The 15,455-nt window shown below is 28.9% G+C and overlaps 1 protein-coding gene across 12 annotated transcripts in view; it reads left to right on the plus strand.

The window, feature by feature from the left end:
- Positions 1–15,455, plus strand: part of trdn (triadin) — a 100,166-nt gene that overhangs the window by 19,566 nt on the left and 65,145 nt on the right. For all 12 annotated transcript variants that reach the window (XM_056481006.1, XM_056481002.1, XM_056481001.1 and 9 more), the window contains 2 exons: positions 4,028–4,081; positions 11,397–11,522. In XM_056481006.1, coding sequence (XP_056336981.1) covers positions 4,028–4,081; positions 11,397–11,522 — 180 coding nt within the window. The remainder of the gene's footprint in view (positions 1–4,027; positions 4,082–11,396; positions 11,523–15,455) is intronic.

The following is a 15,455-nucleotide window of genomic DNA, read 5'->3' on the forward strand; positions in this document are numbered from 1 at the left end:
TATTAGTTGGAATACAATCATGTAGAAGCGCATAACCACAAGCCTAAACTTAATATAAACTGTAAACATATCCCTTAATTCTGATTGGCTGATTGGAATGTTGTTCCAGGATCAACAAGATGTTAATCCAGTAACATGTGCTACTGGTGAAATCAGGATGGTGTTTTCAGACATCACATTTTTACACACCAGTGTTGTGCTGTCTAAATAAATTAACATACTGAAATAAACGTATAAATGAATAAATCAACGTCAATAAATCATTGTCTACTGAAATAACGCAAATTTTCAATCACAACAAAAGATAACATTCGTTTTGAGAAATGAGAAGTGGTCTTAATTTTTTTCCATAGATGAATACAAGTACAGTTGAAGTCAGAATTATTAGACCTCCTGTATATTTTGTCCCCCAATTATCAAGACATTTCTAAACATAATAGTTTTAATAACTAATTTCTTATAACCGATATCTTTTTTCTTTGCCATGATGACAGTACATAATAATTTAATAGATGTAAAATGGTTTTAAAATGATTCAAAACTGATTTTTATTCTAGCCAAAATAAAATAAATAAGACTTTCTCTAGAAGACAAAATGTTATAGGAAATATTGTGAAAAATTCCTAGCTCAGTCAAAAATAATTTGGAAAATATTTAAAAAAGAAAATGAAAATCACTGGAGGGCTAATAATTTTGACTTCAACTGTATATAACATTTTAAATTACTGGTCTTGTTTTGATTTGCTGTCTTGACACATTTTAGACATTTAGAGGAGGATGTAAGATTATACGGTCTGTCTATAAATGGACACATAGGCAGAAGACATCAACAGGTTCCATCTGCTAACTCAATATTCTCATCTAAAGATATTAAAAATATATAATTTGAAATGTTATTTTCTTACACTTCACATTCAAGCACTCAAACATGTACAATGCTGTCAGTTTTAAGAGAGAGAGAGAGCTTAGAGGGCAATACTGAATTTCCATAAAGTGGGTTAAAAAGTTAATCAAACAAATGTCACTGAATTCATCAGTATTGCATTAGCATCTCCATGTAAAGGAGATGTCACAATTGCTTTACGAGGCTGGAATTTTAATTGAGCTGGAAGCAGTCATGAGAAAAGAGAAAGTGTGACAATTTGATTTGCTGTGAGTCACTAAATGCTTACGTAAGACTTTTACACTACATACTGTATGCGTCCTGCCTTTTTTTACATGTTTATTTGACACAAAATGTTCATGTTTCCATTTTTCATTTTTACCCAACTGAAGTGTTTTTGTAATCTGCTGTGACATGGATTAATATGATGTCTCTTCACACCTTCCTTGTGATTTCGTGTCCAAAGTGTGACTGTGCTTTATCTGTACTGGTGGCTAAATGTGTCTTTTTATCCTGCCTATGGTTCTGAGCATGCTCAGTGAGGATGACCCAATGACCGTACAGTAGGCGCGTTTCCATTACAAATATGAACAAAGCCTTAATGATTGTTCCTAAATATATACCATCGCAAAAAAATTACACCGTTTCCATTGACTAAGTATTAAGCAAGTAAAATCCATCCCCTGAAATAATAAGCTTATGTATTATGATTGGAACAAAGGATTTCATAAAAAAAATTAAGTAGACACACCACTGCTCCCAAAAAATATATATAAAGTGCTCAGCATGATTGAGTACACCCCATTTTGAAACAGAATATTTTCATCCATTTCTCAATGAAAATAGGCTTTGTATTTTGGTGCATTTAAACAAAACTGATTTATTAAACAGCTATATTTATTAAAATATTATTTTATTCATCAAACATATTCAGAAATTGAAAGATAAAACTATTAAATTCAAGCAAAAGGTTGCAAAAAAAATACAAACTACAAAGTTTCAGCTAAATTTTTCCATATTTTTGCTTCTCTTGATTTTTCCTCTTTTTAAAATTGTATTTCATATTTTTCTATAACATATAAATTTGGGTGTACTAGTTTTTGGACAGTTATTGTAAGTTATTTTGTTAGATAAGCTCCAGATTTGGCTTCAGTACTGATTGATCTAATGCATATGCACAAATAGAATATTGTAAAGCATCCGATTGTACATAGAAAATATTATTTATAAAGATAGATTTGTGAGGGGTGTACTTATATATGCTGAGCACTCTATATATAAATACAGAGTGGGGGGAATAAGTATTTACAATGACGAAGGGCAGAGGATTGCGGAAGAAATACTAAGAGATTTCATCTGCTGTCTGGGCTTTCACTGCCTTTCTACACCTCCCTTTCTTTATGTGTTCAATAATTTTTCCCTGTGTCATTTCATTTTATTACACATAACTTAATTTGTAAACTAATTAGATTTGTTTTCTTTGCATATGTATTTCTTTGGTTGTTACCAACATCCGGTGAAATTTTCAAGTCAACAGCACCTTTAGAAATACAGAAATGATGAGGTATTCAATACTTATTTTCCCCACTGTATGTACAGTATATATGTTTTAGGCTTATATGGGATTATTATCATTATTAGGTATATACCTTATAAGGACGGAAACATCACCTGTGGTTAAAACATAATAAATATGTTGGTGCCTTTTGAGCTGTGGTGTGCCTACTTTGATTTTTTTTTTTTTATTCTTCTTGTAGACCCACATTGAGACTATACTGGATTTGGACTGTTCTTGTCGAACAAAAGTTTTAAGAAAACAAAGCCCAAGGCTAATACAAGTTATATCAAGTCTATGCTGTTTTAGATCTGTGTTCAATAGGTCTCTGGCCTAGTGGGTGAGTTAAAAAGTTAATCAAACTTCTTTCATTTTGGTCGAAATACTTTAATTTTACATTCCCTCTCCCATATCACTGCTTTTGCAAAGTTTTCTCTTCTTTGAAAGATACTTTTGTTTTAGAGTTTTTCATTTATACCATATAAGATTTTACACGACCTTCCAAAGCCGTTCTCCTTCATGTCTGCTCTGTTCCTTGGAATCTTAATTTCTTTTTCTTTTTTTGTCTTTAATCAATTAAAAAAAAAACTCGGTCTCATCTTCAGGTCAGACATGGGTGCCATCTTTAAAGAATGATCATTGATCCCTTTGTAATGAAATTGCCTGAAAAACAACCTCATGTGAGCTTAAAAACTTCATTAGGCATATTTTAAATTCACAATTTCAGTTTCTGTATTATAAAATGTAATAAAACGTCTGTTTTGTTTCTTAAAATCTAATGATCTTATGAATTTTTAGGTGACCTATATGCAAAAAAAGGAAAGAATCCATTACCATTTTGCTAATTATTGCGTGAAATTGCCTGAAAAACCATGTGTTTGAAGCATTTCAGTGTCATCTGAAAAACCTACTTAGGCATTTTTTAATTCAAATTTTTGTTTGTGTAATATAAAATGTCTGTTTTTTTTCTTGAAATGTATTTTTCCCATATTTATCATGAATTTAATGGGTTTTAAAAAAAACTCCCTCATCTTTGGGCCAGACATATGGTGCCATCTTTAAAAGAATGATCATATAACTTTTTAGGTGACCTGTAAACATTGAAAATGTTTTTTAAATGTATCCCTTTTTAATTAAATTGTCTGGAAAAACAACCTCACATGAGCCTAAAAACTCAATTAGGCATATTTTAAAATTCACAATCTTAGTTTGGAATATAAAATATAATAAAAAGTCTGTTTTGTTTCTTGAAATCTAATTTTCCCATATTTAATGTAAATTTAATAAGTAAAAAATAAATCTGTCTCATCTTCGGGCCAGACATATGGTGCCATCTTTAAAAGAATGATCATATAACTTTAGGTGACCTGTAATTGTGAGAAAGAAAAAAATTCACTGCCATTTTGCTAATACTTCTGTGAAATTGCCTGATAAACCTCATAATGCGTGCGTAAAAACGTCATTAGGCAATTCATTGTTTAAATTTGCGCAGTATAAAATGTAATGGAAACGCAGCCAGTGTGTATGTGTGTGTGCAGTATGTGTGTCGCTGTCCCACACCTGTGCTTCTGTGTCTCTCATCCAAACAGGACCTCAGCCACATCGTGTCAGGAAAACATTAAAGGAAGCAGGCAGCCTTAGAGGCAAGCCATCTTACAGTATATCTTACATCTTACAAATACGAGTGGAGACTATATATTGGATTTGGTAGCCAACAAATGTGAAGTACAGCAGTTATTTATATTTAATAAACCAAGGTCAATGCTAGCTATTAAAAAAGTGAAGAATTTCAGTGTAATTTGAAGCATTTCAATGTGTCATTTGAAAGCAGTCCTCCTGAATGGCATCTTCAAGTAGCATTAGAGCACGAGGTGAATGTTTTGTCGATGTTTAAAGATGATAAGTGTCATTTCTTCACAGTAGAAAAATAATTAATTTTCCAATTGAATCTGTGGAAATAGCTTTTAATAACTTAAAGTGTTCGCATTTGAATTCTTCAAAGAAAAAAGGGGTTTATTGTATTCAAAAACATAAATAAAATAAATAATATTTAATAATTGACTCAAATTATATTTTACAGTATATACAGCAGAAGTCAGAATGATTAGCCCCCCAGAGTTATTAGCCCCGTGTTTATTTTTGTCCTCAATTTCTGTTTAACGGAGAGATTTTTTTTCAACACATTTCTAAACATAATAGTTTTAACAATTCATTTCTAATAACTGATTTATTTTATCTTTACCATAATGACATGTAGGAATGAGTTTTAAACCACAGCCGGTTCGAACTGTAGTTCTGTCGAATGGGCAGTATTAATAGCTATAAATGTGGGAAAGCGTTGATATTATGTGATTGTATTGTATTGCAATATGGAGCAATTAAGTGTTGATGTTAAATCTAAAGTAACTCAAAAATACTTGAAAATGAAATGATTTAATGACAATAATTCTCTATGGTTACAACTGAATTGGTTACAGAATAACTGTATAAAATGATAAAATATGAAATGATAAAAACATATGATATAAATTGTACCCAGCTTAAATGTAAAATTAAAGTTACAAGAGGTAGAAGGAGAGACACAGGGGGAGGGAGAGAGAGACAAAGAGAGCAGGCCCAGAAGTTACCCTGATTGTAGTAGAGTCAGAGAAGATAGACACCAGAGGAGGAGAGGAGCAGAGCAGGAAAGCACAGACCAGGAAAAGACAATCCAGGAAAAGAGGGAGAGCAGCGTTTTACCACCTATTTTGTATCTTTCTTGACCATGTGACTAAAGCCCAAATGCTGAGACATTCAAACTGACCAATCAACATGTGACCACATTGTAAAACCCCCAAAGTCCACACACCAGGCCCTTATCTTATCAGTATCTGCCTTTGGAGTCAGTATGGACCTTCTTGAGTCAAAAAGACATGTTTTGTCATATAAACAAAAGCATATGATAATTTAGCCTCTTACAGACAGTACATAATATTTGACTAGATATTTTTCAAGACACTTCTATACAGCTGAAAGTTACATTTAAAGACTTAACTAGATAAAAGAAATCAGAATCAGAAATCAGAAAGAGCTTTATTGCCAGGTATGTTCACACATACGAGGAATTTGTTTTCGTGACAGAGCTTCTACAGTGCAACAGGATTACAGAGACAGGACAAAAAACTGATAATAAATATATTTTAAAAAATAGAAGTAAGTAGTGAGTGTAAATATACAGATTGACAAGTGTATGTACATGTTTATTACTATATTCAACGTTATATGCGCAGCTGTTATGTGCAAACTAGGCAGGTAAACTAGGCAGGACAGAGTTATTAGGCAAGTTATAACAATGTTTTTTTCTGTAGACTATCGGAAAAATATAGCTTAAAGGGGCTAATTATTTTGACCTTAAAATGGTTCTTAAAAATTAAAAAACTGCTTTAATTCTAGCCGAAATAAAACAAATAAGACTTTCTCCAGAGGAAAGAATATTATCAGACATACTGTGAAAATTCCCTTGCTCTGTTAAACATCATTTGGGAAATATTTTAAAAAGAATATAAAAAAATAAAAATCAAAGGGGGGCTAAAAATTCTGACTTCAACTGTTCATTTCACATTTAAGGGGTAGTTCAATCAAAAATGAAAATTCCATCATCATTTACTCTCCCTTGACATGCTCCAAACCTGCTTGAGTTTCTTTCATCTGTTGAACAGAAAGAAAAAAAAAACGATATTTTGAAGAATATTGAAAACCGGTAACCACTGACTTCCATAGCTTTTGTTTCCTACAATGTTTGTTTGTTTAGACTTTATTAATCCCAAAAGAGAAACTCACATCACAGCAGAGCTTTCCATACTATAAAATAAATTACATATATAAAAAGGCAAAAATACACCCTAAAACCCAACAGTGCACTTTATCAAATAAAATGAGTGTAGTTAACTTAAAATTGACTGAAAGTTAATCTACTCATTTGAAAAGAGTTTTGAACTCGGTGTTGAAGGTATATGAGTTAATTAAATACCTCATTACTTCAACTTAAATGGAGTAAGTTCACAGTACTCATATATATTAGTTTTTTAGCGCTTGTAGCAAAAGGTTCCTCAAACGGTTTGAGTTGATTTAACTTATTGGGTTTTACAGTACTCAGTTGGTTTGAGTTCTCTTCATTTATTGGCTTTTACTGTGCTTAAGTTGCTCCGTTTACTCATATCGATTAAGTTCACAGTACTCATTAGGAATAGTTTTTGAACTCAAATGGTTTGTTGCAATCGGTTTCCTTAAAGGGTTTGAGTTGCCATAACTTATTGAGTTTTACAATGTATCAATACAATTACATTCATACAGCACACTTTAGTTTCAAATAACGAGCAGTCCATATCTATTAGTATTAATGCTATTAAAATTCAGCTAAATTCATCTAGTATGACTTTGGTTATACAATCTGATCACCGTTGGTAAAAAATGACTTCCTGTATCTTTCTATGTAACTCTAAGGCTGAATTAATCTTGAGCTAAATAAGCTTGCACACGTTTGGACTATATCAAAGAGGGATGACAATCGTGGTTCATCATTCTGACAAATTAATCCATCATTCGATCATGCACAATTTCTTCTATAGTGAGTAGCACACACCCCACAACAGAACCTACCATGTCCGCCAGCAAGTTACAGCTTACAGGATCACAGATAACACCAGAAATTCATCGAAATTCTTTAACAGTGTCTGACACACACCAAAGGATCTGAGTTGTCTTAATAAATGAATGCAACCCTGACCCTTCTTGTAAACCTCAATTCTATTTTCAGAGAAATTGAGCTTGTTATTCAGATATACACCCAGGTACTTACAGTATATGATGAGATGAAGTCAATGGTTACAGGTTTTCAACTTTCTTCAAAATATCTTCTTTTGATTTCAACAGAATAAAGAGGTTTTAACCCCCTGAATGTGAGTATAGTAAATAGTGAGTAAATGTTCCTTTTTGGGGGAAATATCTCTTTAATTTTGTGATTAACATAATGAAGCAATTTAACGCAATTCATCACCAACCTACTGTAATAAACAAAGCTAAAATAGCCGTTATGTTCATCTAGAAGTCCTTTACGAGCTGATTTTAACACCTGCTTGTGAATGTTTCAAAACGCTACAAATTATAGTAACGTTAGCAGGCTGCCAGAATATTTTATAATCAAATACTAATTTATTCTGGTGGCGGCAGCGAACATGAGGGTGTTTAGAGGCTATAATGGAGGTCTGAGGAGTCTGGAGTCTGTGCTCGCTGTCACGTCACCCTCTGCATAATGGCTTCTGGTAAAACGGTTTTGACTCGGGTCATGCTGTTCGCCTGCTGATAACCACCACAGACAGACAGAAACTACACGGAGATGTGTGGAGTCTGATGAGTATTCCTGACGACGGTGCTGGAAAGCGGGAACACCCAAATATCTCCAGAAAATAACACAAGATTTACTGACTTTGCAATTTTTATCTGCAGACGTATAGACAACCATATGGGTGTTTTATAGACGTGGGTGCTTGCTAGCCTTTTTCACTGCTAAATTTTAAATCATCCATTTTTCTTGATGAAAATGTCATTCAGGATGAACGGTACACTGAAAATTAAGAAGTAGCATATACAGTTTGTGGCCAAAAGTGTGTGAAAACCATAATCAGGGGTTTTGCAGGTTAAATTTAAGACTTTTTATGACATTTTTATGACCATTATGAATGAAATTTTTGACTCGTAAAATGTTTTACAAATGTCCCGGTTGAACAAGATTTTGATTTGCCCTATCAAAAATGTAAAAATATTATAATTTTATATATTTAATAATACAATAACAATAATAATTTAATAATTCGTTCATTCATTCATTTTCAGCTTAGTCCCTATAATTTAATAATAAAACATTTAAACAATTTTGTTATTTCTTAGCAACATATTTTAAATAATGTGTCAAAACAATCAAGCTCTAGTTATATACATATACTTTTTTCAACATAACCTTTCTTTTTATTATTATTATTTTTATTATTATTATTATTATTATTATTATTATTATTATTATTATTATTATTATTATTATTATTATTATTATTATAATAAAGGACAAATGTTTTAAAAACTATAATAATCTAAATGTCTGCACAACAGTCTGTCCAGGTCAGTATCCTCAGCAGTAAATACATGGGGAACTTTTAAACAAATGTTATTATAAGGAAAATATTTAAACCATTATAATAAATTAAAAATTTCACTATTTAAAAAAAATATATATTGATATGAATTTGTGGTGTCAATGGCCAGATAGCTTTACACGAACAAAGACAATTTCAGTACATTCGTTTTTGAGATTTAAGACACTAAGACTTTAAGACGATGAGACCCTTATGTTGTTTATTTACAGTTTTGAATTGCCTTTTGGGACTTTTTTTCTCTGCTCTGTCGACTTTTGATATAGAAAATTTAACTTTGCAGTTCAACAAAATGATTAGTATTGGCATTTTAGTAGTTTGAAACAATAATTTTTATAAGAAACTACCTACAGAGGATTAAATTTATTTAAAAAAAACTGAAAAGTACAGACAGATAATTACTAGTTTTAGTACCATCCACAGTTAACAATTTTTGTAAATTAAAACAGTATTTAACTGTAATATAAATTGTATTTTACTGTAGGACAGTTATGCAGTTTGTTACTGGATTTTAAAGTTTCATCTGTTTCAAAATTAAGTTTTAAAATTACTGGATATTATACAGTAAAAATAGACATATAAATCTGTAAATAAATATACAGCAAGATGAATGGTGCTGTAAATGTAAATACAGTACTTCTGCTGTAATTAAATCACAGTAAGTTACTATCAAACTGCTGCCAGTAAATTACTGCAGATTCTACAGGAACTTGTGAACAGTGTACAGAAAATTACTGTTTTTACAATACCAACCAGAGCAATATCACTTCAAACTGTGTTAAACTGTCAAAAGTCACTTTTTAAGCATTTCAACATCAAAAGTTGTTGGAGAAAAGATCAAGCTTCCATAATGCAAATCAAAAGCATAAATTAACTGAGGAATTTTCCAAACTTTTTGATGACCATTAAAATATTTGATCTAAAAAGAACCATTAACATTGTTTAATCGTGTTTGATAATTATGGTAATTATGGTTTTAATGATGTGTGAAAGCAAAAACACATTTTCAACAGTACAAAAGCACTGACTTGAAGACTATCAATGACTAACAATGAAAGACTACATAAAGCAGTTAGAATTACCCTATAGTTTTACAAAGTTATGAGAAAATATTTCTGTATGGGTTTTTCTTCTCTCGTTTGATATAGTTATGCAATATTACTTAAGCAAAAGTGGCATTTTCCCAAATATCAGCATATTAGCATTATGCAAAAGCAACAATAATTTCATATAACAATTCAACATTTTAGAAACCTTTTTTGTAAAAAGAAAATAGTTTACTTTTTAATAGTTAGTACACTCTAAAAAACGTTATATAAACCAAAACAGAATAAAATATGGACACAAACGTTGGGTTAAAGCCGGTGTTCAAATATTAATTTGGTGATCAAAAATTTAACCCAGAGATTGGCTTTGTTCATACTTTTTACAAAAATGTGTTGAGAGGATGCAGCATTTAATGTTAGAGCGCAAACATCTTAAAGCAATACTCTGGTGTTTCGTTCCTGAATAAATCTGTTTTTTTAATTTAGTGAGTCACTGTATATGGATCATTAAATAAAAAGTTAAATAAAATCTTCATAATCATCAACAACCATTGGATTTGTAATATTTAAAATATATTATCTAATTTATTATAAATACTTATTCTTTAATATTTCATATTTCAAAAATCCAGGTGAACATAAGTACATTGTTTTTTTTTACATAAATATATGTAAATATATCTGCTACGCTGGATATATGTGAAACATATTTTTATTTTATGTTCACGCAGTTACTTCAAAACATAAAAAAATATATATTATTGCCATTAAATACACTTTCTACTGTATGTACAGCTTAAACATTCTTTAAATTTTTTTATTAAAAACTGCTAAGGTCAATATTACTAGCCCTTTAATATATATATTTTTTCGATTAGCAACAGAACAAACCACTGTTGTCCAATGACTTGCCAAATGAACAGAAATTAACCTAGTTAAGCCTTTAATCTGCACTTTAATCTGAGTATATCACGAAATAGTAGGCAAAATATTATGCACTGTCATCGTAGAAGACAAATTATTTATTATTAGAAATTAGTTATTAAAACTGAAAACTAAAAATTTTGCCTGCAACTATACAATGAATAGCTTTTTTATGGGACATTTTGTCTATACTGTTTGTAAGCATGTTTACTGATTAAAAACATGACTACATTTGTAACATTAGAAAAAACTAAAAGTAAAAACAAAAATTCCAGAAATGTGAACATATTTATGCACTCTGGTATCCACACTTCTGGCCATATAAGTGTATTTTCTTAGTAACTGTCTTTGAATTAAATATATCAAACAGATAAACATTTTATTTATTGCTTTTACAACATTGACACAAAAAAATGCACTGGGAAAAATTATTCATTGGATTAACATTTTTTAAGGTAAGTTACTGCAAACTATTTATTTGGGCTGAATTTAAGCAAACAAATTAAGTTGAACATTACTAAATTTTATTTGTTTGATTAAAAATAGCCCATATAAATTCTTTGCAACCACTTACCTTTAAAAAAAGTACTAAATCCAATTAATTATCTATCTATCTATCTATCTATCTATCTATCTATCTATCTATCTATCTATCTATCTATCTATCTATCTATCTATCTATCTATCTATCTATCTATCTATCTATCTATCTACTGTATCTATCTATAATGACTGTAAATGAAACTATTCTGGCCATGCAGAAACATGTGTCTCAAGATGCCTTGTCTAAAACATGCTCTTAGGAAGTATTCACCACATCAGCCCTGAAAAAGCGGTGAGCGAAGCCATGGATGACTCTTCCGACTGGATTACATCCATCTTGACTTTTATGACTAATTTGGTAGCGCCAGAAGAAGAAGAGGATGAAGGTATATTAATTTGGCATGGGCTTTTTTCTTCACAATAGCAGCAACAAAGTGTTTACTGTGATATTAACATGATCTCTAAAACCACAGACTAACCACAGCGGTTTGATCTGACGAGCCATGTGTATAAATAGGTCTTTTTAGAAATATGAGCTGGCTTTTTTGGTAAAGTTTTTTTTTCCTTTTCTGCTGAATGAACCTGGTTTATATGGTTTCCCAATGGGATTGGCGATTGGCGATTGATTATGTTTGTGCACACATCTATGTTTGTGCAATCTATGGTCGGTCTGATATAATATTATAAGATCTGCTCAATGATGTGTTTTGTTATTGAGGAATATACTTAAGAATGGGTCACTGTTTTACAGCTTTACAACACAATGAAGAGTTTTGAGAAAGAGGATGAGGGATTTCTGCAAGGAACTCTGTTTCTCACCTAAACTTTGTGTGATTCTACAAAATGACAATAAAAATCAAACAAAACAGTATCACATCTCTGTCATTCTTCTTCATTAGTAGTAATTTTGTGATGGATTCACAAGGATTTCTACAGTGTAGCAACTATGCACAGCAAGAGATTATTATTTAAAAAAATAAAGTTTATGTTTGTTTCTGTATGTTATGCATTTACTGTAATGTTACTGCACAAAATTAGTAAAATAGTAGCTTATATTAGCCTATATATGTGGGGAATAAAATAAAATAAAATAAAAATTGAGTATTAAAATAGTAGCGTATATACAGTATGTGGGGAATAAATGAAATACAATAAAATAAAAATTGAGTATTAAAATAGTAGCGTATATACAGTATGTGGGGAATAAATAAAATAAATAAAAATTGAGTATTAAAATAGTAGCGTATATACAGTATGTGGGGAATAAAAAAATAAAATAAAATAAAAATTGAGTATTAAAATAGTAGCGTATATACAGTATGTGGGGAATAAATAAAATAAAATAAAATAAAAATTGAGTATTAAAATAGTAGCGTATATACAGTATGTGGGGAATAAATAAAATAAATAAAAATTGAGTATTAAAATAGTAGCTTATTTACAGTATGTGGGGAATGAAACAATAAAATAAAATAAAATAAAATAAAAATTGAGTATTAAAATAGTAGCGTATATACAGTATGTGGGGAATAAAAAATAAATAAAATAAAAATTGAGTATTAAAATAGTAGCGTATATACAGTATGTGGGGAATAAATAAAATAAAATAAAATAAAAATTGAGTATTAAAATAGTAGCGTATATACAGTATGTGGGGAATAAAAAATAAAATAAAATAAAAATTGAGTATTAAAATAGTAGCGTATATACAGTATGTGGGAAATAAATAAAATACAATAAAATAAAAATTGAGTATTAAAATAGTAGCGTATATACAGTATGTGGGAAATAAATAAAATAAAATAAAATAAAATAAAAATAGTAGCTTATATACAGTATGTGGGGAATAAATAAAATAAAATAAAATAAATAAAAATTGAGTATTAAAATAGTAGCTTATTTACAGTATGTGGGGAATGAAAAAATTATATAAAATAAAATAAAAATTGAGTATTAAAATAGTAGCGTATATACAGTATGTGGGGAATAAATAAAATAAATAAAAATTGAGTATTAAAATAGTAGCTTATTTACAGTATGTGGGGAATAAAAAATAAAATAAAATAAAATAAAATAAAAATTGAGTATTAAAATAGTAGCTTATTTACAGTATGTGGGGAATAAAAAATAAAATAAAATAAAATAAAATAAAAATTGAGTATTAAAATAGTAGCGTATATACAGTATGTGGGGAATAAAAAATAAATAAAATAAAAATTGAGTATTAAAATAGTAGCGTATATACAGTATGTGGGGAATAAATAAAATAAAATAAAATAAAAATTGAGTATTAAAATAGTAGCGTATATACAGTATGTGGGGAATAAATAAAATAAAATAAAAATTGAGTATTAAAATAGTAGCGTATATACAGTATGTGGGGAATAAATAAAATAAATAAAAATTGAGCATTAAAATAGTAGCGTATATACAGTATGTGGGGAATAAATAAAATAAAATAAAAATTGAGTATTAAAATAGTAGCGTATATACAGTATGTGGGGAATAAATAAAATAAAATAAAAATTGAGTATTAAAATAGTAGCGTATATACAGTATGTGGGGAATAAATAAAATAAATAAAAATTGAGCATTAAAATAGTAGCGTATATACAGTATGTGGGGAATAAATAAAATAAAATAAAATAAAAATTGAGTATTAAAATAGTAGCGTATATACAGTATGTGGGGAATAAATAAAATAAATAAAAATTGAGTATTAAAATAGTAGCTTATTTACAGTATGTGGGGAATGAAACAATAAAATAAAATAAAATAAAATAAAAATTGAGTATTAAAATAGTAGCGTATATACAGTATGTGGGGAATAAATAAAATAAAATAAAAATTGAGTATTAAAATAGTAGCGTATATACAGTATGTGGGGAATAAATAAAATAAAATAAAAATTGAGTATTAAAATAGTAGCGTATATACAGTATGTGGGGAATAAATAAAATAAAATAAAATAAAAATTGAGTATTAAAATAGTAGCGTATATACAGTATGTGGGGAATAAATAAAATAAATAAAAATTGAGTATTAAAATAGTAGCTTATTTACAGTATGTGGGGAATGAAAAAATAAAATAAAATAAAATAAAAAATGAGTATTAAAATAGTAGCGTATATACAGTATGTGGGGAATAAAAAATAAAATAAAAATAAAATAAAAATTGAGTATCAAAGTTAAGTAGCTTTAAATAGTAGTTAATTTAATTAAGGAGCTTGTATACTGCATGTGGGCAATAAAATAAAATAAAAATTGATTAAATTAGGTAAAATAAAAATAAAATAAATATATAAAACAAAAAAATATTAAATTGCATTTCATTTAATTAATTGAGTACTAAAATAGTAGCTTATATACTGTATGTTTGGAATAAAATAAAATACAAATTAAGTTAAATTAAATTTCATCTGAGTACTAAAATATAGTAGCTTATATATATATATATATATATATATATATATATATATATATATATATATATATATATATGCGGGGAATAAAAATAAATAAATAAATAAATGCAACAAAAAAATTTATTAAATTTCTTTAAAATAATCGAGTACTAAAATACTAGCTAGAATGAACCAGTCGCTAATTTGGTCCTGGTGATTACCAAGACAAACAAATAATTATGATTAATGATTTAATTCTGTTTTTAGTTATATAATAATAAAATAACCATATGATTTATTGTAAAATTGTATAATACTGATATAATAGTGAATTTAATAACAATATTTATTAATTAAATTTAACCATGAAATATAATATAAAATAATATAATATAATGCAATATAATATAATGCAATATAATATAATATAATATAATATAATATAATGCAATATAATAAAGGATATTAGATTTCATAGGAAAAAAGGTTTTCTCGTGCAGCTGCCATTTGTTCTTGCTTTAAACATAAAATGTTTATTAAAAACAACAAAATACAGTATATTTAAAAATACAGCAGATTATACATCATAAAAAAGCCAGTCAACAGAACTTAAAAAACGAGATTATCAGGGGAGAACAATAAATCTATCTCACACAACCAGAGACATCTTTACCTCCCCTCTTTCATTTTGGATGCTAACGGCTCACTGTGGTCTCATTGAGGGCTCTTATGTTCTCGTCTTCAACCACAGATGCACTTTAAAGCTCATTCAAAATGTTTATTAGGTGCTTTACCTAATATCCCTTTTATCCCCTGTTTATCCTGATTTTTGTATGAAGTTTAAGTAAACAGAGTTAATTTTTAATCGACCTTGAAAATGTATCCCATCTTTAAATAAACCAACCAAATGATAAG

Source organism: Danio aesculapii, chromosome 20 (genome assembly GCF_903798145.1).
Source record: "Danio aesculapii chromosome 20, fDanAes4.1, whole genome shotgun sequence".
Classification (NCBI taxonomy): Eukaryota; Metazoa; Chordata; class Actinopteri; order Cypriniformes; family Danionidae; genus Danio; species Danio aesculapii.